The sequence below is a fragment of the Theobroma cacao genome, chromosome 1 (genome assembly GCF_000208745.1).
Source record: "Theobroma cacao cultivar B97-61/B2 chromosome 1, Criollo_cocoa_genome_V2, whole genome shotgun sequence".
Classification (NCBI taxonomy): domain Eukaryota; kingdom Viridiplantae; phylum Streptophyta; class Magnoliopsida; order Malvales; family Malvaceae; genus Theobroma; species Theobroma cacao.
Genome location: NC_030850.1, coordinates 7,934,402 through 7,955,534, shown reverse-complemented (window position 1 = coordinate 7,955,534; position 21,133 = coordinate 7,934,402). Strand labels below are relative to the sequence as shown.

Genomic DNA, 21,133 nt, shown 5'->3' with positions numbered 1-21,133 from the left:
AAAAAAATTCTTTTCATATGTGTTGTTATTATTGTTAAATATTGTTGAAGCTCAAGGAATATATATAATTATTGCATATGTTAATTAAAAAGGGATAAAAAAAGGATTTTTCAAGTATAAATCAAAATGCATGCTTTCATCTTGCGCTTTGTATGTTTCCCTTGGTAATTCATAAAGCATTCGCCAGATTATCTTCCTTGTCATTTCCTCTTCCTCATCAAGGCCTTCAAAGGGATCGCCTTGATTACTACCATAACCATGCATGGGGCATATGCTACTTCTAGTTTCATTTACATGTTGACGTGGTGAGTTTTTCTGTTCTTTGCTCCTTTGAATTCTCATGTTGGCTTTAACATATTCGACTGCATTATGGTTGTGTGTTCATTTCTCTGGGAGAGAAGTGCTGAGCATGCAGAACATTTGCAAACTGATTTCCCATTAATTATAATATGTATGTGATTTTGTACCCTGATCATGCCTGTTATGTTATAGTTGAACTCCTTGTATTAAAACTTGTATCAGATCATTCTGTTTTCTTCTCTAAGCATGGATGTTAGATGCATTAATGGCTTTATCCCATTCCACCCCAGAAGAAGTAGGAAAAGAAGATTGTTGAAATGGTTAGCAAGGTCAGTAGAAAATGTAGAGAGTATTTCCCCTGAAGTCGAGAGCTGGCTAGCAGAAGTGGACGCCATCGAGGAATCAACCCAAAGATTTATCAGTGACGCTGAAAGCTGAAAGCAATTGTATGAGCCCATGCATGGCACGTTATATAACACATGCAAAATCATTACCCACATCAAGTTTAAGATAATATGACATGAAGCCAATTTGATATATATTTGTGACATCTGTATCAATGAAACTATAACTCAAGTGGCATGCATTTTACATATAAAATTTTATATTATAATAGTGAGACACCTTCAATTAATTCGGAATTTGGCATTTATGATTTATGTAAGTAAAATTTAACAACTTTTGATTTAAAGATATACTATAAAATTCTATGAAAATATATGAAAGATTGTAGTCCTTCTAATATCTTTTTTTGTCATGCAGGTTCTATTTTTTCTTGATATTTTTACTATTTATTTTTTCTTATCTACTATTTAAATGGCATACAATTTCATAAAGAAAAATTTAATATAAATTAATACATTAAAATTAATTTTTTCAACTTCATGAAAATCAATTAAAAATAAAGAAAATTTGAAGGAGTAAAAGTTAATAATTATTTTGGATTGTCATAAAATAAATCAAGTCTAATGTATATTGATAAATTTGGCTGAAAATTAAGCTTTATATGAAAAAAAAAGTACTAAAACCCTTTTCAAAAAATTTTGTATATTAAAACAATTTATTTATCAAGGTCTTTTGATTGATATCTATATATGAGTTCAATTATTTATCAATTTTTAATCTTTCTTTAATTGTTATTTTTATAGAGAATTTTTTGTACAAAAAATATAAAAAATTTTATATAAAAGAGAATTGATGAAATAAATATTATTAACTGGTACTATTATTCTCTATAGTCTATCATATCATAAACAAGATTTTGTTATGATATTATTTTCCAACTCTTTTTGCTTTGGCATCTATAGAATGAGTGTTAGGCTTATTCCCATTAATCCTTTGTTGTTTTCTTATGATAGGAGGCGCTTTATAATTAATTTTGGAATGGAATATTGTACATGAAAGTGAAGATGTATTTGGTAGTAATGGGAACTATTTTAAAAGTAATAAGAATAAAAAAAAGTGATTGCATTTGCTTGAAGCAAGGGGTGGGAATAAGCACTTTCTATGTTTCCCTTGGTAATTCGTAAAGCATATATCTGTCAGATTATATATCTTCCCTGTCATTCCCTCATCAAGGCTTTCAAATGTATCCCCTTTGATTACTACAGCATGCATAACCATGCATGCTAACTCTAGTTTCTTTTATGTTATAGTTGTATATTAAAAGTTGTATCAGATCATTCTGTTTTCCTCTAACCATGGTTTTTTTTTTTTGTAAGCACAGAAGAAGTAGGAAAAGAAGGTTGCTGAATTTGTTAGCAAGTCGAGTACTAGAATTCTGCATAGAGCCGATCACGAGAAGTTGTAGCTACGTGTTTTCTTACAAGGGCTACGTTAAGCGACTTAATTATGAAATCTCGAGGCTGTGCGAAATCCGGGCTATGCTGCGACAAGAAGTTGACAGAGCCAAAAGTGAAAAAAAGAGTATTTCCCCTGAAGTTGAGAGCTGGCTAGCAGAAGTGGACGCCTTCGTGGAACCAATCAGTAGATTTATCAACGACGTTGAAAGCAGAAAGCACCTGTATGATCCCATGGCACGTTACTCGTTGAGTCACAAATCGGTGGAGATGATTCGACAGCTCGTTGAGCGACATGACGAAGGGATGATGTTCCATAATGTAACTGATCCTGCTCCTCCACCCAGGATTGGATCGACATTTGTAAGGGTTTTGAACCCTGAATTTTCCACACCAAACTAACAATCAAACTTCAACTGTATGAGTGACTTTAATCACTTGTGTATTCTAGCTTGGGGCATTTTAATTATAACTCAAGTGATTGCTTCTTATCCTTTCAAACTTATTATAAAATAAGTTTTAACAAACCAATTATTGATCGGATCATAAATATTGTATTTATCGATTAATCTATATATTCAAAGGTTATAATTGATTAAAAATGATTTCACTCTTTAACGTATTTCTAAATTTGTTTTGGTTTACTTCTTTGGGTTTAATTTTAGGTCAATTGCTCACGTGGGTGATTTGTAACTTGACAATAGATTTATAGCCACTTATTAAACTACATTGTCATTTAATATTTATTAAATTTTCATAATTAACGATTGTGTTTTGTACACTGGGGTGTTTCTGTTGAAATTTATGTTAAAATGTAAAAACTCAAAAAAGTTTGATCTTACGACAGATAAAACAATAAGTTTGATCGTGACTTGATAAATTGAGTAATGGTTTGATTCTTATTTAAGTAATTAATCCTTTTATAATAATTTATATTATATTTATAATTTTTAATTATTAAACATAAGATCATATATATTTTTTTATGATCTGGATTTTGACTTACTCTAGATTTGAGTCGGATCGAAATCGAATCGTTGATTTTTAGAGTAAAATTTGAACTTTTATTCTAAAGAGTTTGTCTAGTTTTTGCCTGTGTATCAACTTTACGTGTAAAAGTGATTTATTCTATTGTTTTACATATTTTAAAGCTAAACAAGTCTTCTCATCTCGACTGTAAGTATTTCTTGAAATTATTTTGTTTCAAGTTCACACCTTATCAAGTTTGGATTTTATTTAATTTTATGTTAATTTATTTCTCTTTAATATTATATAAGAGTAATGTGTTATTGAATTATCCAATGTAATTTCTAATTTTACTTGTATTAAAGTGGGAGTTGAATACCTATTAAAAGCAAAAGCTGGTCCATGAAACATGGTGATTTGATATCAGCAAATGTTATGAATCACAAATTGATTGATAACGCCAAAAGTTCAAGGCAACAACTGAATACCAATTAATTAGAACTTCACATGACACTATACTTAATTGCTAGCAACAATACATTTACACGTTTTTCCTTTTCAATGGCCGGTCCACTGGCTCCTTCAAGCTTGAATGTATCGTTGTTTAGACAAATTCTGACACCTGTCGATTTTAGTCAAAAGTGATAAACAACTACTAGAATTCAAAAGAAAGTTCAATTATGATAAAATGAAATATATATATATATTGTTTCAATTCATTTGGCCACTTGACTTAGCAATAAGTCTTTTTTTCCTTGATCAGGTTCATGTATGAATGGCTGGTAAGAGTTGAAAACATTTTTTCAGTACTTGGGTTAATTTCAAAAATTAATTATATACTTTATTTGATTGATTATATTAAAATCCCGTGAAGATAGAAAATGAAATATATATATGACACCAATGTATCAAATAAACTTTAATTCTTTTCACTAGTGCAAAGATTCATGCCAAAGGAAGCAAATTTGGTATATGGAGCTCGAGCAGCAATGCAAGGGTAGGAGATCCCATACCAAATCAACCCTCACTAGGCTCCAACTTGAAGTCGTCAACATAAACCTTTGGGACTAGGCCCATTTCAAGTTTGCTCAGCTCTGACACATATGGAAATTGGGGACATCTTTTAATTTGAAGCTTTTGAAGTGACTTGACATTGTTCAACCACTCTGGCAATGTCTTGAAGTTGGGACAATCTTCAATAATTATGCACGATAAGGTATTGGCCGATCGTTGAAGCCATTGAGGCAAAGCCATGAAAGTTGTCATTTTTGTAATTGTGATTGATCGAAGGCTACACACCTTTTCATCTTGGTTGGGGTTGGCATTCTCTTTTCCCTTTAAGTCTAGGTCTGCACAGTTGGAGATTATCAAGTTCTCCAATGCGGTCAGATCATTCACAGAACATGGAAGACGCCGAAGCCAGTTGCAGTCCGTGATGCTCAAAGTTCGGAGGGCAGTTAATTGCTTCATATCCTCGAACAAAAATCTTAGATATTGGCATCCTGATATGGAGAGAACTTGAAGAGAATCCAAGCATCCAATTTCTTCATTTGGCAACAACTCTTCATTTGTTGTGAATTCTAGAAATCTAAGGCTAATCAGGTTTCTCACACCTTTGGGTAACCTTTCAAGCTTTCTACATCCAACAAGTCCCAATGCTTGCAACTTCTGCAACTGGCAAACCGAATTGGGAAGTCTCCTGATTCTGTGATTTCCGGACAGGCTGAAATATCTCAAATGCTTTAACCGGCCGATGGAGCTTGGGAGCTCCTCGAAAGACGAGGAACTTAAATCCAACAGCCATAAGTACTTGCAGCCCATGATGAAGCTACCAACATCAGATTCACAAATAGATCCTAACACTGCAAGTGGACAGAGAATAGTTCGCAATGTTTTCCTCAACTTCTTTTGTGAGGGTTTCTTGAGTTTTTGCTGAAATAAATTACTGTTAAAGAGTGACAGATGTCGAACACTTTCGGGGATAATGTTGGTGCGGAAGTCCACGGTCAAGAATTCCTTCTGTGCCACAGATAGTGCAAGATCGTGCATTAAGTCATGCATTTTGAACGTGTAAACAAACACATATTCCTCAACATCTTCGAAGAAACACCTGCCAAATAACTCTTTGAGGTATTGCATGCCAACATACTCCACCTCAGTTTTTGTAAGGTGTAATCAGCCCATTCGCCAACCATAGTTGGATCAAATCAACAGAGTTGAATTTGAAATCTTTTGGGAAAACTGCACAATAAGCAAAACATGATCTCAAGTATGGTGGCATTCGATTGTAACTCAGTTTTAGTACAGGCATGATGTCATCTTCTTTCTGTTCTAACTCCCATATCTCATTGTCCCTGATATTTTGCCAATCTTTTTCATTAGTTGTCAAGGAAAGCAAGCTCCCTAAAGTTTTAGCTGCTAAAGGGTTTCCTTTACATTTTTTCACAATTTCATTTCCAATTTCTACCAGGGTTTGGTGCCTTTCTTTTTGTCCTTCAATGTAAGCCCATCTCAAGAACAGAGAAAGACAATCATCATGGGAAAGGCTGCCTAACTCATATTTCACTTGAGATTTCATGGCTTTGACAACCTTTTGACTACGAGTAGTCACCAAGATTTTGCTTCCCCTGCGCCCAATCAGCAATTGATTCAGCTCTTCCCATTTTCTGGGGTTATCGTTCCATACATCGTCTAAAACGAGTAAAAACTTTTTATCTTTCAAAGCATGCCGTAGCTCCTCTTGCCACTTCTGGAAATTGGACTCATCATAACCTAGCAGACCTGCCTTTGTTGATTTAAGAATTTCTTTTGTCATTGTTATGACATCAAACTCCTCCGAGACACAAACCCACATATTCAGGTCAAAATGCTTACGTACCCTTTCATCATTGCACACCAATTTAGCCAGAGTTGTCTTCCCTAAACCTCCTAATCCAACTATTGAGATAACAGAGACATTATTATAACTACGATCATGATCATCCGGCTGCAGCAAACTTTGAATGATATTTTCTTTATCATCATCTCTCCCAGTGACAGCAGGAGCATCCACATAGGAGTGGGTCTCCCTGGCCCTTTGGATGCCAGTCTCCTTTTTGGGTGCCTTGGAGAGTTTCAATCTGTCTTTGCTGGTTTTAATTTCATCCAACCTCTCCCATATTTTCTCTATTTTTTGACTCGTCTTGAAGCGAAAAGCAAGGGAGTTGGAGGATGAAAAGAAGTTGCGTACCTTATTTAGAGTAGTCCCACGATCCACCAGCATCTTTGTCTGCAAATCTTGAATCTCAAAATCATCCAACACATCTTCCACGTTGTGCAGGACATCCTTAAATCTTCGCAACCAAATCCTCAGTTCCTGCTCCTCGTCTTTCACCTGCCTCTCCTCAGCATCATTGAGCACAGCTTGGATTTCTTCTAAAGTGTTTCTCAACTTCCTCATTTCATCTTCAATGCCCCATGCAGAGATAATATGCTGGTAAGCAGATGTCCCTACTTTCGCCAAGATACTTGTCACAATACTCGAGGCAAAGGAATCCATTATCTTTGGCAAGGAAGGGCTTGAATTGAATCAATATTTTCTCAGAAATATGCTGTTTAGGTGTTTGGGATGTGGAAATGGTAGGCCTGAGGAAAAAACAAAAGCTAGCACGTACTAATTAGCAAACCAGCATACTGTATAATAACTAAGCTTGCTTGCTTGCGTGTAATATTTTCAAAGGAGACCAACTCATACACTTCAAGTACATATTCCAGTTTTAATAGAGAAGTAATATTATTTTACTCTATTAAACGAAAAACGAATTACTACTATATATAGTAACAATTTCCATGCACTTTGTTCTCCCTACACCATATATTATATAACTCTCCACATCTATATTGAAAGTGACCAAAGCCGGCAACAGAGATGAAAGTCCCTTGCGCATGGAAAAAAAAAGTCAAAAGCAAGGCATATATTCTTTGCTTTAATTATCTTTTGTTCTTGTTTGGGTTATGCTTTGCTTTAATCTTGTTTTAATCTTTAGGCTATTCTTTGCTTTAATCTTGTCCTAAGACTAACAAATCCAATAAGACCGCGACAGTCTTCCCCGTCAACACAATAAATATGTATATAATATATACATTCCTAATGGAATTTTTTAATTCCACGTTCAGTAGCCCTGTCCATGATCCGGGTACTATCCATTAAGCTTGCTAGTCTTTGTTAAGCTTGAGTCCAATTCAGCCTGAGATGAGATATTATTATATTTAATTGATAATTATTATTGTATATTTAAAAATATTAAAATACATTTAATATATATATGTATGATGTTAATGAGCCTAATCCAACCCATGAACACTTTTACGTGTTATGTCAATATAATTTACATATGTCAATCTTATAAAATTAAAAAAAAATTTCATTCCCAATAATTGAATATAATTACACATCCAATCTCTTTCCTAAACACTAGTTTATGCAACATAAAAACAAATATTCTTCATACAAATATATATAGTAATTGCTTTTAAGAACTAATTCGGCTAATTTATCACTTACAGAATGAATAAATTCAAATTCATATTTATTAAAAATTGTCTTCACATAGGAATCGTTAATCTTAATGCGAGACTAGACAATTTGGAAAGAGGATTGCCACGCGATGATAGTACATGTTCAAATTAACGTTAACAACGAAAATGAAGGTCTTAGAACTTGGGGGTGTCAAAGTGGGAATATCCCAAACTTGGGGGACCAACCGGCGTGTTTCACCAAAAGGGGAAACGTAAGCCTCACGCTATGACTCATGCAGCCTATCGCGTCAAACACTGGCGATGCTCGATAGTTTCGAGGGAGACTGAATTCAATGCTTCGAACGTTTTTTGTTAAGAAGAAGTTGAAGACGAAACGAAACAATAAACCGCTCTTAAAATTAGAAACCAAATAAACACGCGTCGAAGAAGTTTTACTAAAATGGGAAAAAAATAAAGGTAGCGCTATTTCGCACGATAACTTGTGACGATTAGCGTTATTTGCAAAGAGTCGCGCGATCTCTCGTCTCTCTTGCAGTTATGCAGTTATGACTCGCGTCTATGAATTTAGGTTTCTTATTATAAATAAATCGGCCTCTCAGTCTCTAATATCAAACAGTTCCCTATAATTGGAATCGGAAGTAGGGTTGGGGCAAAGGAATTCGAGAGTAGGCAATGGCTCCCTTCTGTTTGCGAGGTCGTTTTAGCAACAACAAACGTTCCAAATTGCAATGCAAGAATGTAATTGATTTTGTTTTTCTTAATCTTTTAATTATTATTTTTTTCCGGATTGTTTTGACCAAGGATTTAACAATTTCGATTTTTTTTTCTACGTAGAAAAAGAAGAAGAGTGGGATGAAGGACATGCAAGAAAGGTTTGAGAAGCTGAAAGTGGAGATGGAGGAAATCAGCGATGAACAGAAGAATATAAGAGAAGGGCAAAGGCAAGTGAGGGAAAAATTTGAAGCGATTGAAAGTGAGTGTGAGGAATTGAAGAGGGAAACAAGACTCATTATCCAGAAAAGTGCCCGGACCCAAATCAAGCTGGTTCTTATGTTCCGAATTTTGAAAGCTAGGGAACAGGGTGACCTAGCCACTGCTGCCAATTTCACTCACTTGCTTCGGTACTTCTTTTTCCCCTCAATATGTTTACTCTCAATGTTTGTTTACGCTTAATTTGGCCTCCGTTTCGTTGTTTATTGGTTGTTGCTTTTTTCACTTGCTTTTTGCTTTACAATTAAGAAAAAGGCAAAAAAATGCGCTTTGGGAGCAAAGCAAATACTATTAATTTTGAATAATTAAAAATTTAAAGCGAAACTTTTTTATATATAAATAAAAGCGTATGATTATATTTTTTACCTGGAACAATTGTGTTACATTTTAATCATTTAGCTTGTAAGCAACTTGTGACAAGCAAATAGAGGTGTAACAGAAATGCTCTTTTTTTTTCTCGATGATGATTTAGACTTGCTTTGTTCATGACCATTAATTGAATATAAGGGATGGTTATGCAAATTAGCCTTGAAGTTCGAATTTTTCTATGGTGATTGTGTCTAAGTTTGCTGAATGGAAATTTTACCATCCAAAGAAGCTAGATAACTTGTTACTGAAGAAACAAAGTTAAACCAATATAGATTTAAGATTTTTTGCATTGAGACATTACTGCTAGGAAATTCTTTCATTTATTTGCTTCTTAGCAAGCTCTGATTTAGAATTAAGCCTTGCATGAACATCATTTTGTATGAAACTTCTTAAGTGTAACTCGACCAACCAACCCTTGAAACAGTGGCAGCAATTGTTATAGTGCTTCCAGGAGTTCCTGTCTTTCCAAACTTCGTATGTGTAACTGTACCAACCAACCTTGAAACAGTAGCAGCAATTGTTATAGTGCTTTCTAGAGTTCCTTTCTTTCCAAACTTCGTAAGTGTAACTGGACCAACCAACCCTTGAAACAGTGGCAGCAAAACTATACCCTCTTATGTCGCCATTTGCCCGAAGGTCATAATTTGAATAACCTACCATTCTGTTAATTTGAGAGGCTTGCAGAGAAAGACATAAAAGCAAACCTCCTTTTAGTAGCTAGATGTGAAAAAAAAAGACTATATATGATCTAGATTCTTTTGCATTGCTACAAAAGTAATAAGATTGGAATAAATTGAAATGCCCTATGAACATAACTTATCTAGAGTTGCAATCCTGTGCAGGATTGCCAACCTTGAAATATAACAGTGTTTTCATAGAAGTTTATGCCAGGGAGCTCTAGGATTCTTTTCTCTAAGATGCATGAATCTAGATCTTGCTAAATATCCCAGGCAATTCCAAGTACTAAACACTAGAATATGGACCTGCTGATAATTTGATTTGGCTTAGGTTTTAATTTTGATTAAAATTTTACTTCCTGAAAGGAAGATTATTTCAAAAGTTGTTTGACACGTAATTTGATTAATGACTTGATAATTTCACCAACTCTATTTTGCTTTGGTATTTAAGCAAACAGGCATTAATCTAGTTTTATTTTCTGTTGTCCTTTATAAAGTGGGATTGAACAAAATAGTTTTAAGTTGTTTGGTAGTATAGAATGAAACTAGAAGAAAAAGAGAATTGAGTATTACAGTTGCTTGATTCAGTCAAGTACCTTTATGAATTCTTTTGTCTGTAGAAATATTATATTTGATTAGATTCTTTTCTCGTGGAGCAGTTAGCCTCTCTTTCCTTCCTTTTACTAAATATACAGTTAGTGAAGCCTCAACTACAGTTCATTGAATCAATTCAGAGACATCCATATTGTAGATAGCCTGGAAGTGGCCTTTTACTATAAACCAGATTTACTATTATATTTCTGGGTGTAAATGATGCTTGTAGCACTTGACAATTTCTTTGCTGGTTTGCAGTGAAATAGTAGGAAGAGAGGATGAGGAAAGGCAAGCTTCAGGCGACAATTGAGCTGCAAGGAGGAACTTCTTCTGCTGGTAGAAATATTAAGCATGGAATTTAGTGTGTTTTTAAAGTGGTTGCTGTCTTTTAGCATTGGGGTTTGTTGTTATGAACTTATGTTTACTTTCTTTAGTTTGTTCCATGTTGGGTATTTTATGTGATAATTACTCTCTTTAGTTTGGTATGAACTTCTTTATGCAATCTATAAGGTTCTATTAGATAATTTTATTAATGGTGCCACCCCGATCAGCAAATTTGTGCTTCTCATTTGTGCAATGTATTTGTTTGTTATGTTAGCATGGACACTTTAGGCTAAAATTAATAAGATAGGTATCTGTTTATATAACCTCTTGTGTCCGTGAATTCCCACGGGATTCTTCACTTTTTCTTTTGCCATAACAAAATGAAAAAAGAAATGAGTGGTGAGATTCTGTTGACTTTTCTTTCATTGGAGAAGACCTGACTGAGGAACCTGCCTACGAGGGGTGTCTTTTACGCCCGTATCTGATTTTTCTTCTTCTTACCTTTTACGTGGTCCCTTTTGTGTTTCATCTACACCTGGTGGCTGATCCATTACACAGAGAGTGCTCTAGTTAAAGATGTCGGCTTGAAACTTTATTGCTATATTGGTAGTATTTCAGTTTGCTGATACTAGAATGGAGGACTGAGGCAGCTCTGGCTTGGACGGTTTTGCAAAGGTTATTCTTTAGTTATGGATGAGCCAGGTAGGTAGATGGATAGTTGCAGTCCATTGGAAAACATTCTCCTATCTGGGGTCCTTACTATCCATTCCAGTGGTAGTCACTGGATTCTTCTATCTACGAGAATTTGTGGGACAAGTTAAAAATTAGAAAACCTCATCCTGAAATGACCTGTCCTAGGATGGATGGTAACTTAGTTGCTTGCTGGATGAGTGATGATTGCTGTGTACGTTTATTGTGGATTCCATAGCAGAGATGAACTGGTGGAGGAAGAATGTACCATTTTTACTATATATTACATATTAAAAAAAAATAACAAACGGAGGAGAGTTCTGGATCGCAATAAGGGAATGATTATGGAAGCATAAAAGTTGCCACCATTGTTTGTATGCCAGATTTATCCTGTCTGTCACCAGCAACTCCATCGCCTTCGTAAGGATTTTTTTTTTGGGTCTATTGTCACTGGTAAAAAAATTGAAATTAAAGGGTTCTAAATTTCATTTACGTCTTTTTTGGTTTTTTGACCCCAGAATTCATTCAGTTGATTATAGACCCAAAAACATTGTACTGGACGTATTCTATACCTAGATATATTCATGCACTGTTGAGGAAGATGTGAGTTACTGGAGATTAACGAGTAGTGGAATGTTTTCGGTGAAAACTGCATATGAGGTGCAAATGGATAAGGAAACCCCTATTGCCAGTTTCTGGAATCAACTATGGGGGCTAACGAGTCCAAGAAACGCTCGTGTGTTTCTATGGAGAGTCCTCCATGAATCCTTGCCCACTGCTGATTGGTTAATTTTTAGAAGTCTGGGCTCTTCTGCAGCATGCTTTGGATGTGGTGCATGTGTGGAAGACATTTCCCATGCTCTCAGGGACTGCAGACCAGCTAAAACTGTTTTGGTTACAATGTAGTACTGAGGAAGATTTCTTTCGTAAGAAATCAAAAGGCTGGGTTTTAGATAATATATCTAATACTGTGAATTATGAAAATCTTCCTTGGATTAAGTTCTTCATCCATGCACTGTGGTTCCTATGGTACTGGAGGAATTTAAGTAAATTTGATGACAATTTCAAGTGGCCGAGTAATGGATGGCAACAGGTATTTTATCTCTTGGAAGCAGCCGAGAAGTCCCTATGTGAAGATAAATATAGATGGCAGCGCAAAAGAACTCCCGGGTTTGGCTGCCGCTGGAGGTATATCACGTGATGCGAATGGGAATTGGATGGTAGGATTTATTTTCAAACTTGGCATCTCCTGCAGAGCTGTGGGGTATATATCAAGGACAAAAGCTCTGTTGGGACAAGGGTTACAGGGCTGTTCATGTTGAATCTGATTCTCTTTTAGCCCTGCAGAAGATTGAGCATAATAATTCAATGTTGGATCCGAATGCCTGTTTGCTATGAGATATTAAGGAGTTGACTAATGGAGACTGGAACTGCAGTCTTATTCACATTTATGTGAAGCTATTAGTATGTCGATTGAATGGTCATGAAGATCTATTGTTGGAATTGCATATTGTTGAGTCTCCATCAGCTGACAATTTAGGAGTTTCTTGACCTATTAAATTCCTATTTATTCCACAATATATATATATATATATATATATATATATATATATATAAAGAAAAAAACACACAAAATCACTAAACCTCCTCCGTGGACAATCCCCAGGAGCCATGATTCCAGCTAAAACTGTACAATCTCTTTTCTCTCCTTCATGGTCTCCATTTAAACCTCCTCTGCCAACAAACGCCCCTCTTCCCTTTTCATCGCCAACGATAGCCTTCCATTTGCAGCAGTTGAAGCTTTGCTTATGGACCCAAAGGAAAAACCTTGCTAGAAAAACCTAGCTGATCCTATTATTTGCCGTCACTATTACCTCCCTGCTGGGTAGAATTGCCATTCCAGAAGGGATTTCTATCATTGAAACTGCCATCATCTTCATCATGTTTCAGTGTGTGAATATTGCTGCCATATCGGGAGGTTGTGGGTCGTCTGTTCTTGCTGTCATCCCTGACGGTTGAACTGTACCTGTTTGCTGAGTAGGGTAAATACGACCTATATTTTTCCAGCCAAGTTATTTTGCAGTGTAGGAACTCCTATAGCTGTAATTCCTGGGATTAAAGGGGATTTGCTTCCAGTGTTGTAGAGATGTGGTATCCTGGCTGGTGTTAGCTTCACATTTTGACTATGCATCTTACTCTGCAACGAATATTTATCCTTAACAAATTCACAACTTGATTGAGAAAAAGAAAAAAATTGTACATAAATTTGAAATTATTTTTTGTAGAAATTACTTAATAATATCTATCACAGCACCTGTATCACACAGTTGTAGATATGCCTTTAATTGTATCAAAATGACAGGTTGGGATCCTTGATTGTACTAAATGGAAGATCACCTTCTTAATTCACTATTGAATTATACATCATCGGAATTTAGACAAAATTTATCATTTACACTTTCTCAATCTTGTTACTCCCCTCTCACTTCCAATTTTCTTGGAAAATGAGTGGGTGGAATTTTTTAAGGGTAGGCATAGTAAGTTACAATTCATGGGCCACTTCCAAAGAAGCACAGTTTGGGCAACTTATAAAAGTTGATGTGAGCGACCTGCTCATCTTTCACCTAGCAATGATTCAAGAAGTGCAGCTTCTTCTTCCTGCAAAAATGGGAATAAAAGCCAGAACAAGCATTAGGTCATTTCAGCAGCAGATTGACAACAAGGTAGTTAGTAGCATGACATACCACCAAGGCGTTGAACTCAGTTTCTTCATCAATGGCACTCATGATAGCAGGGTCCTCCAGGAGATCCTGTTAGTGCATACACACAACTTAAAAGAATGAATATATAACACTATTTTTCATTTTGTTATAATCTACAGGAATAGAGAATGCAGTAAAAGAAAAAACTTGGATATTTTTAAAATGAAAATGTTGCTTACGTCATCAGCAATTTGCAGCATTCCATTCTGATCCTGCAGAAAATGAAACCAGCTTTATGAGCTTCCTACTTCACTGTAATCTTCATAATATTTCCTTCTCTTTTTTATTCCCCTTTAAGTAGTTCTCAAGCTATTAGCTTGTAGACATGCTTTTAAAGTCCCGAATTTAGACACATTAGCATATAATTCAATCAAAAACTGGAAGTCCAACCACATTCCAAGTCTGAAACAGTAATTCCTTCAAGGATACTTATAGTTACCTTGACAGCAACGAATAGAAGTGGATCAGAGGGTGTATAAATCATGTAATGTGAACCATCCTGCATAGAAAATCAAGATTTGGCAAGAAGTGTCAAATTAAATGATAATAATGATGACTATGTTACATACACCTCCGTTCAAATGTCCACATTTTCACATAGCCAAAACTTTTTTTACTGTATATGTGGCAAAAACTCTTTCCGAATCCATAGATGGACCTTAAATAAGATTACTAAAGAATCTTTAATGGAATTCCATTTTAAAAAAAAAAAAGCGAGGTTCAATAGCACATTTCATTCCCATAGCTTCTAAGTAGATGCCCTCTATCTAGAATTAGTGATACAGCATTCCACTTTGAAGAGATTAAATCTCAACCACCCCCACACCCCCCCCCCCCCCCCCCCTTCCCACCTCAATCTCGAACAACTATCTTCTACAGAGAGAACTTCCAATTACTATAATATGTGTAACTTTTAAATGCTAACTTATAATGGGCAGTAACTTATCAGGAAAAGAAAAAGATAATCAACCGCAGCAAGATACATGCATTTTATCTTATTCCATGAGTGGGAGTTAAAAGAATAAGTACAATATTCTAGGTCACAAGGCATCAGAACCTTCCCAATATATATCAAGTCTGCATCACTCTCTTAACAGAAAGCATCAACTGTCAACAGCAACTTCAAGCCAACAAAGGGTAAGAAAATGATGCTAACACACCCAATCTTCCAAGAGTTCGTAAGAAAAAAAATACAAAAGAAACAGAAAAAAAGGAAAAACAATCTAATTATCATTGATAAGGAAAAGGTTTTCTCAAAATACCCAAAAGAGGATGCAACACTTGTATGCAAAAGGTAAGCATGAGCATGGAAAATATATTCAATAAATTGCAGTATAAAGTGCTTTTAGAAGCATCTCTGTGGGCTTTAAAACCATAACTACGATATTATAGGCCATAGGGTGTGACCAAATACATATCAAGTCAACACCGCTCTTACATAAAGCATCAAATTTTAACAGCGATTCAAGTCAAGATAGGGTAGGAAAATGATGATAAAACAGTCAATCTTTTATGAGCAAGAGTTACTGCCACCAAAAAATTAAAAAAAAGAAGAATAAAAGCCTAATTATCATTTATAAGTATAAGGTTTGCTCAAAATACCCAAACGAAGATGCAACCCTACTAAGCAAAGGCTAAGCATGGGCATTAAAAAAGAACTAAACACTAAATTAAAAATATAAGGATCTAACTCCCAAACCTTAAAAATAATAAACTCATAAAATACTCAGCAATATTTCTCCCACAAATGGATCAACAAGGAGGTTTACAAAAAGCATGGATAGAGTTTCAACGTGCAATATAACTTTTATTTCCCAAGGCAAGGAATATATCCAGCATATGCTGATGTGTCACTAATATTCCTAGGATATGACATGACCACTCACAATTTCCCTGACAGGACTGTGAGTTACAAATATCTATGAACACAGACTAAGCGGTGAAAGAGGAAATACAAAGAGTGCTATCAGCCATTAAAAGAGGCACCTTTATTTGAAAATACAAAGAAGTGGCCCTTAACATTTGGTTGAATAAATAGATAAGGCACTAGGATAATAATACTAGAAACAAATGACATCGTAACAAGCTAGAAATGGCTACAATAAAGAAAAATACAAAGTTATACCAATGCATCACAGAGCAAAGCAGATTTAGCAAAAGTGAAGACAGCTTTGCTCCAAAATGAAAATGATAAAAGTGACAGGAAGATTACAACAATGTTATTCAGCAGGAAAAGCACATGATGGCCAATGATTTTTAAGCAGATATGAGGGAATAGGAAACATGTTGATAGAGGACCAACCTTCCAAATTTTGGAAAAATGTTTACACTGGGTGCAAAATGAGAAAATAGTTTTATTTTTTTATTTGGGCTTTCTTGGATTTATTTTATTGCAATTTTCTTTATTTATTTGGTGGAATTTGTTTTATTGTGTGACTGCAGATTTGAGATTTTGAAATTGAGTTTCAGACTATTTTCTTGGAAACTTAGTTTGAGATTTGAGTTTAATTGTTCTACATCACAAGCTCTATATGGTTGGAGCCAAATAGTCAGAATATAAATCCCTAAATTGTCCCTGACAATTTCACTGTTATTGAGTTTCCAGATTATCAGATGTTCAATTTTTACACCTCCATGTTCCCTACATCATATGAGATTGCCAATAAAATAGAAAATCAATTTTTACCTACAGCTTTGACTATTATGAATCACAAGATTATCATTTAAACATAAAGGGCAAATTAGCCAACAAAATAGAGTTTAAAAATTCTTAATCATGATGTAGATGCAGCAGTGCAGATCTTTGAAGACACTTATGCAAGCCACTTCAACTTCAGATGAAACTTTGAAATGCATAGAAAATTGAGGGTTATTACCAGATGGAAGCACGTAATTTCTATGCCTTCAGTTGGCAGGCCATCTATATCTTGACCATCATCTGCAAAATTTAAACACCAAGCATAAAAATATCATATCACACAACAGATACATAATAAGTATTGGACAGTGTCAGAAGATACAGGGAAAACTAAAGAAAGCAAATCACTATTGTCTAAAATGAGCAGCAGACCCAGACCCTAAGCCTAACCCCTTTCTTCATACTCTTGAATCCTAACGCCAAATAATTTCTAACCCAATTCTACGAAGCAACCTGTCCACAATAATGCTTAGACTCTATAAAGGAGAGGAATTGATAAGATGAGAGAAAATTAATCGTCAGGATGGCATCTGGAGATCAGAAAGCTTCATTAAAAGAGGAATCTTCTTCCCCAATTTTCTGCAAATCAGTGGAAGAAAAAGGAGGGGGAAATGAGTGGTAAGGTGCTGCTACCATTCACTTGCCTTTTAGTTCCAAAAAAGGATAATCAGAATGCCCTACCTCTACCTCTCTTTGCCTTTCCCTTCACCCACAAGGACACAAGGAGTAATTTCAATATTTTTTTCTCTTTATATATGGTTATATTGGGGAAGAGGAAGCTTCAAACTTGGATACTCCTTTCAGATGTAAGATTCAGCAACTTTGAAGCTATTGCTTCAGTCACAATTAGATTCTCTACAATTCCAAAACCTGAAAAGTACTTTTCACTTTTGACACTGCCACAGAATCTGCATAGGCAGATTTCTAAAGTTCACCCTACATTTAAAGTTCAGAGAAGTCTGCATGACATTAACTTTAAAGAATGTCCAGTCAACCCTAATGATGGAAAATCATAAGAGCCAAAATAACTCAAAAGCATAAAGCAATGAGAGGAAGAGATTGCCTGAGCGGAAATCAAAGATGTCATCTTCTGAGTAGCAAAATCCTCCCCGAGCTGTGTAACAGAATCTGATGCAACACAAAGATATTGGAATATATACTATCAAGAAATCGAGAAACAAGCTATACTAATTTTATGAACATACCCACTATGGACCAGATGCATATGTATTTTTGCAAGAGCATATGCAGCTGTAGGAAGAATAGCTTCAACTTCTTCATCACTGACCTGAAACAAAGAAGCATGTAGGTTGGTTAATTAGGCTGTTGTCCCTGGGATGAGGGAAAGAATATAGTTCTTTCTATGGATGAGATGGGATTTTCACTTCTATAATATAGCAACAACAATTAATGAATTCTACATACTCAAAAGTCACTTCAATGGCTATTAAAAAATAAATTGAAAAATTATTAGAATAATTCTTACATGGGAAAAATTATATAGTTCAATTACAAATTAAGTCTGAAAGATTCAAGCAATAATAAAAACCAATGTGGAAGAGGAAACATACAGCTGACCATCCATCAATATTTGTGCTCTTTAATATCTGAACAGGCCTGCAGAAACCAAACTCTTATCAAATACCAGAACAAAAAATAATTAATGTCAAATATTTTTCTTATGAATTACACAGCCACATTAGAGCAGCAACAATACATACGTGTCAACTGGGCAGAGCAGCATACATTCATCCCCCCGAGAACTTTCGAATACCCTCCTTATAACACACTCTAATGGATTGTTGTTGGCAGAATCAACCTGTCCATAATTTCTTTAGAATTTCTTTAACTAAATTTAAAAATGAAAAGAAACGAAGTACTTACCCTGTTTACTAGAACAAAGAAATAGCAAGAAAATCACTCATGTAGAACAAGTTATGAAAAATTTATGACAAGCATTGACTATTTTACTTGCAAGAGCATGGAGAGCATTAAACCAAAATACTTACTGTACCCCTCTAACCTCTCTTTCATCTATATTTAAAAGATTTGTTGCCACATTCTAATCCAAAGATAGATGTAAGTCAAGGTATAGTTGAAAATTTGGTGACTTGTCTGATCAAAACAACTGGAATCAGATAGAGCAGAGTGGGAGAGCAAGATACACAAATAGCAACGAGATAAGTCAAGCCTTTTACGTAATCAAAGGACTTGGCTAGATTTGACCACTAAACATCACAGCTGCTATCACACAGCTGCAATTAAGCTGCAGTTAAACTGATGTTGTAATGATGCAGAACAAGAAGAGGCTGATTGTAGAATTAAAATTTTTTAAGCCTTCATTTAATTACTTTGTTATACTTTTTAGGGCTTTATTGTCATTTCTAGTATTTAAGGTTATATTTAATATTTCCTCTATCCCATTTTCTTTGCCCATCTTTTTGGTATGTCCCAAAACTATGTCCTCTTTCCTGTTCAGAACACCTAATACTCTAATTTTTCCTATATTCCGCAATTATTTGTCAGGATTTTTTTTTTTACTTTTTGGAATTAAAAACCATGGAGCACCAATTTTTTTTTCAAAAAAATTAAGCTTTAATATAAAATATACCAAAGTCAAAGTTTTTTTCTTAAACTCTATGAAAGTCAAGTAGGGATAATAAAAATGGGACGTAGGTAGTAGTTTACATTTATACATATTAGAGCTTAGGGTGTAACCTATGTGTTAGATTATGGATTACTAAGAGGAGGAAATAAGTAACTTTAAAATTTCCCTCTCCCTTGGTTCTACCTGTTTCTCTCCTGTAAATTCCTCTATCTCTTCACCTTTCCTAGTGATTTCTTCCAATTTTTTGTTTTCTCCCTCTTTCTCTCCTGTTCTATATTAAAAACACAATTACAAGCATGATGCTATGGTTAGGGCATTGATTTGGCCAAGTTGGTGGCATTGCCTACCCTGCCTGGCACCTGCTGTAATCTGACACAAACTCATACTCTTTCTCATATTGAGTCGTATCAACAAGGATGCTCAGCCAAAGAACACTAAGCTTGAGTATTTTGGTCTTTTTTCTCGGCTGTTTTTTACTTGACCGCCGGTAGCTACACCTCTTTGTGTTCAGCATGTAAGCCAAACTCAAGTAATGGTGCTAGGTTGGGCTCAACTCAACTTGTTTACAACCATAACCACATATAGCCAAGCTGGTCAATCATCAACAAGTAACTTCAAAAATCCAAGGCAGCTTCTCTGGTTATGAGAAAAGCTTCATATGTCAACGTCAGTGAATTGTTATATAAATTCCTAGTGATAGAAGCATGTGGATGATAACAAAATTTAACAACACTAAGTCATCTACCCGAATACTACTCCACTTCTTGAAATATCTATGATTGATTTACCCCATATATCATGTTTACATGTGAAAAAGAGAAGCTTTTCCTTAATGCTTAGACAAGTCTAATATTATACAATATTCTACAAGGAGTAGTTATTTCTAGCATAATTAATCTATATAAAACTAAAGATATGCATTTTCGGCTCAAAAATTTACAATTCTAATTTTTTTTTTTAAAAAAATCAAAACTAAATATCATTATAGTATTATTACTTTTTATGTTTTCTGCTTTTCACTTTCGGAAACAAAGAAGCTGCAAAATCAATAAACGAACCTTTAGCTAAGGAATAGAAGTAACAACCAAGAGTTTCAAAAAGAAAGACTCACCATAGTGGCAATTCTCTTGTTTGAGGCCATGAGAACCCTGCCAGTATCATCAACCACGAACCCAGCAGGCGGTTTGGGCAGCGGTGGAGGATGATAAGCTAAAGCATGCGTAGCAGTAGTAGAAGAAGAAGAAGAAGATGACCCTTCATCATCATCAACATTTTCTTCCACAATCTCAACATCCCTCAAACTCAGCTCCTTCAAATTATCATCATCCCCGCTTCTCCCCTTCCTCCTCTTCTTATTCCCTGCCACTGAGGACGACCGTTTCTTGACGGGTCCACCCGTCTGGGACTTAGCAGCAAAGCAGAGAGGGAGTAGTGCAGAGGCAGAGCTGTTGCTTGAGATACGGATTGAGACTGGAAATGAAGGGAATGGGTTTTTATGGTGGTAAGAAGGGGAGGTGGAAGGGGGAGTGGATGTTAAGGAAATTGAGGAAGCCATGTTATTGTTTGTTGGTTCTGAATTTTGAAACTCAACTGAGAAACGATGACCAAGAGTGAAGAGTATTATTGGGTTTTACTCCTTTTGTAAGGCGGCAGAGTCCCGCGCAGACAGCAATGGATAAATGTGGGCGTCGCCTCGGCTTTATTACCCTCCCCTTTTTCATGTCAACCGCAGATATTTTGGAATTTGGGCTCGTTCAAGTTGTGACAATTTGGATCGGGTTATGGGTCGTGTTTTATTGTTGAGGCGGGTCACTCACACTCCTATATGTTCAAGTGAG

At 35.4% G+C, this 21,133-nt stretch overlaps 3 protein-coding genes across 3 annotated transcripts; 1 reads left to right on the top strand and 2 right to left on the bottom strand.

Moving 5' to 3' along the window:
- LOC18611943 (putative disease resistance protein RGA3) lies at positions 4,083 to 6,603 on the bottom strand. Its single transcript, XM_018117108.1, has 2 exons — positions 5,258 to 6,603; positions 4,083 to 5,175 (listed from the first exon to the last, which is right to left on the bottom strand). The coding sequence occupies exons 1-2, from the start codon at positions 6,601 to 6,603 to the stop codon at positions 4,083 to 4,085; spliced, it is 2,439 nt and encodes an 812-aa protein (XP_017972597.1).
- LOC18611942 lies at positions 7,924 to 10,754 on the top strand. Its single transcript, XM_018122442.1, has 3 exons — positions 7,924 to 8,321; positions 8,418 to 8,704; positions 10,472 to 10,754. The coding sequence occupies exons 1-3, from the start codon at positions 8,256 to 8,258 to the stop codon at positions 10,521 to 10,523; spliced, it is 405 nt and encodes a 134-aa protein (XP_017977931.1). The 5' UTR covers positions 7,924 to 8,255; the 3' UTR covers positions 10,524 to 10,754.
- Positions 13,545 to 20,983, bottom strand: LOC18611940. Its single transcript, XM_007048451.2, has 10 exons — positions 20,407 to 20,983; positions 18,409 to 18,506; positions 18,259 to 18,304; positions 17,893 to 17,975; positions 17,751 to 17,815; positions 16,866 to 16,927; positions 14,429 to 14,488; positions 14,169 to 14,201; positions 13,972 to 14,037; positions 13,545 to 13,885 (listed from the first exon to the last, which is right to left on the bottom strand). Exons 1-10 carry the CDS (start codon positions 20,848 to 20,850, stop codon positions 13,841 to 13,843), a joined length of 1,002 nt encoding a protein of 333 aa, XP_007048513.1. The 5' UTR covers positions 20,851 to 20,983; the 3' UTR covers positions 13,545 to 13,840.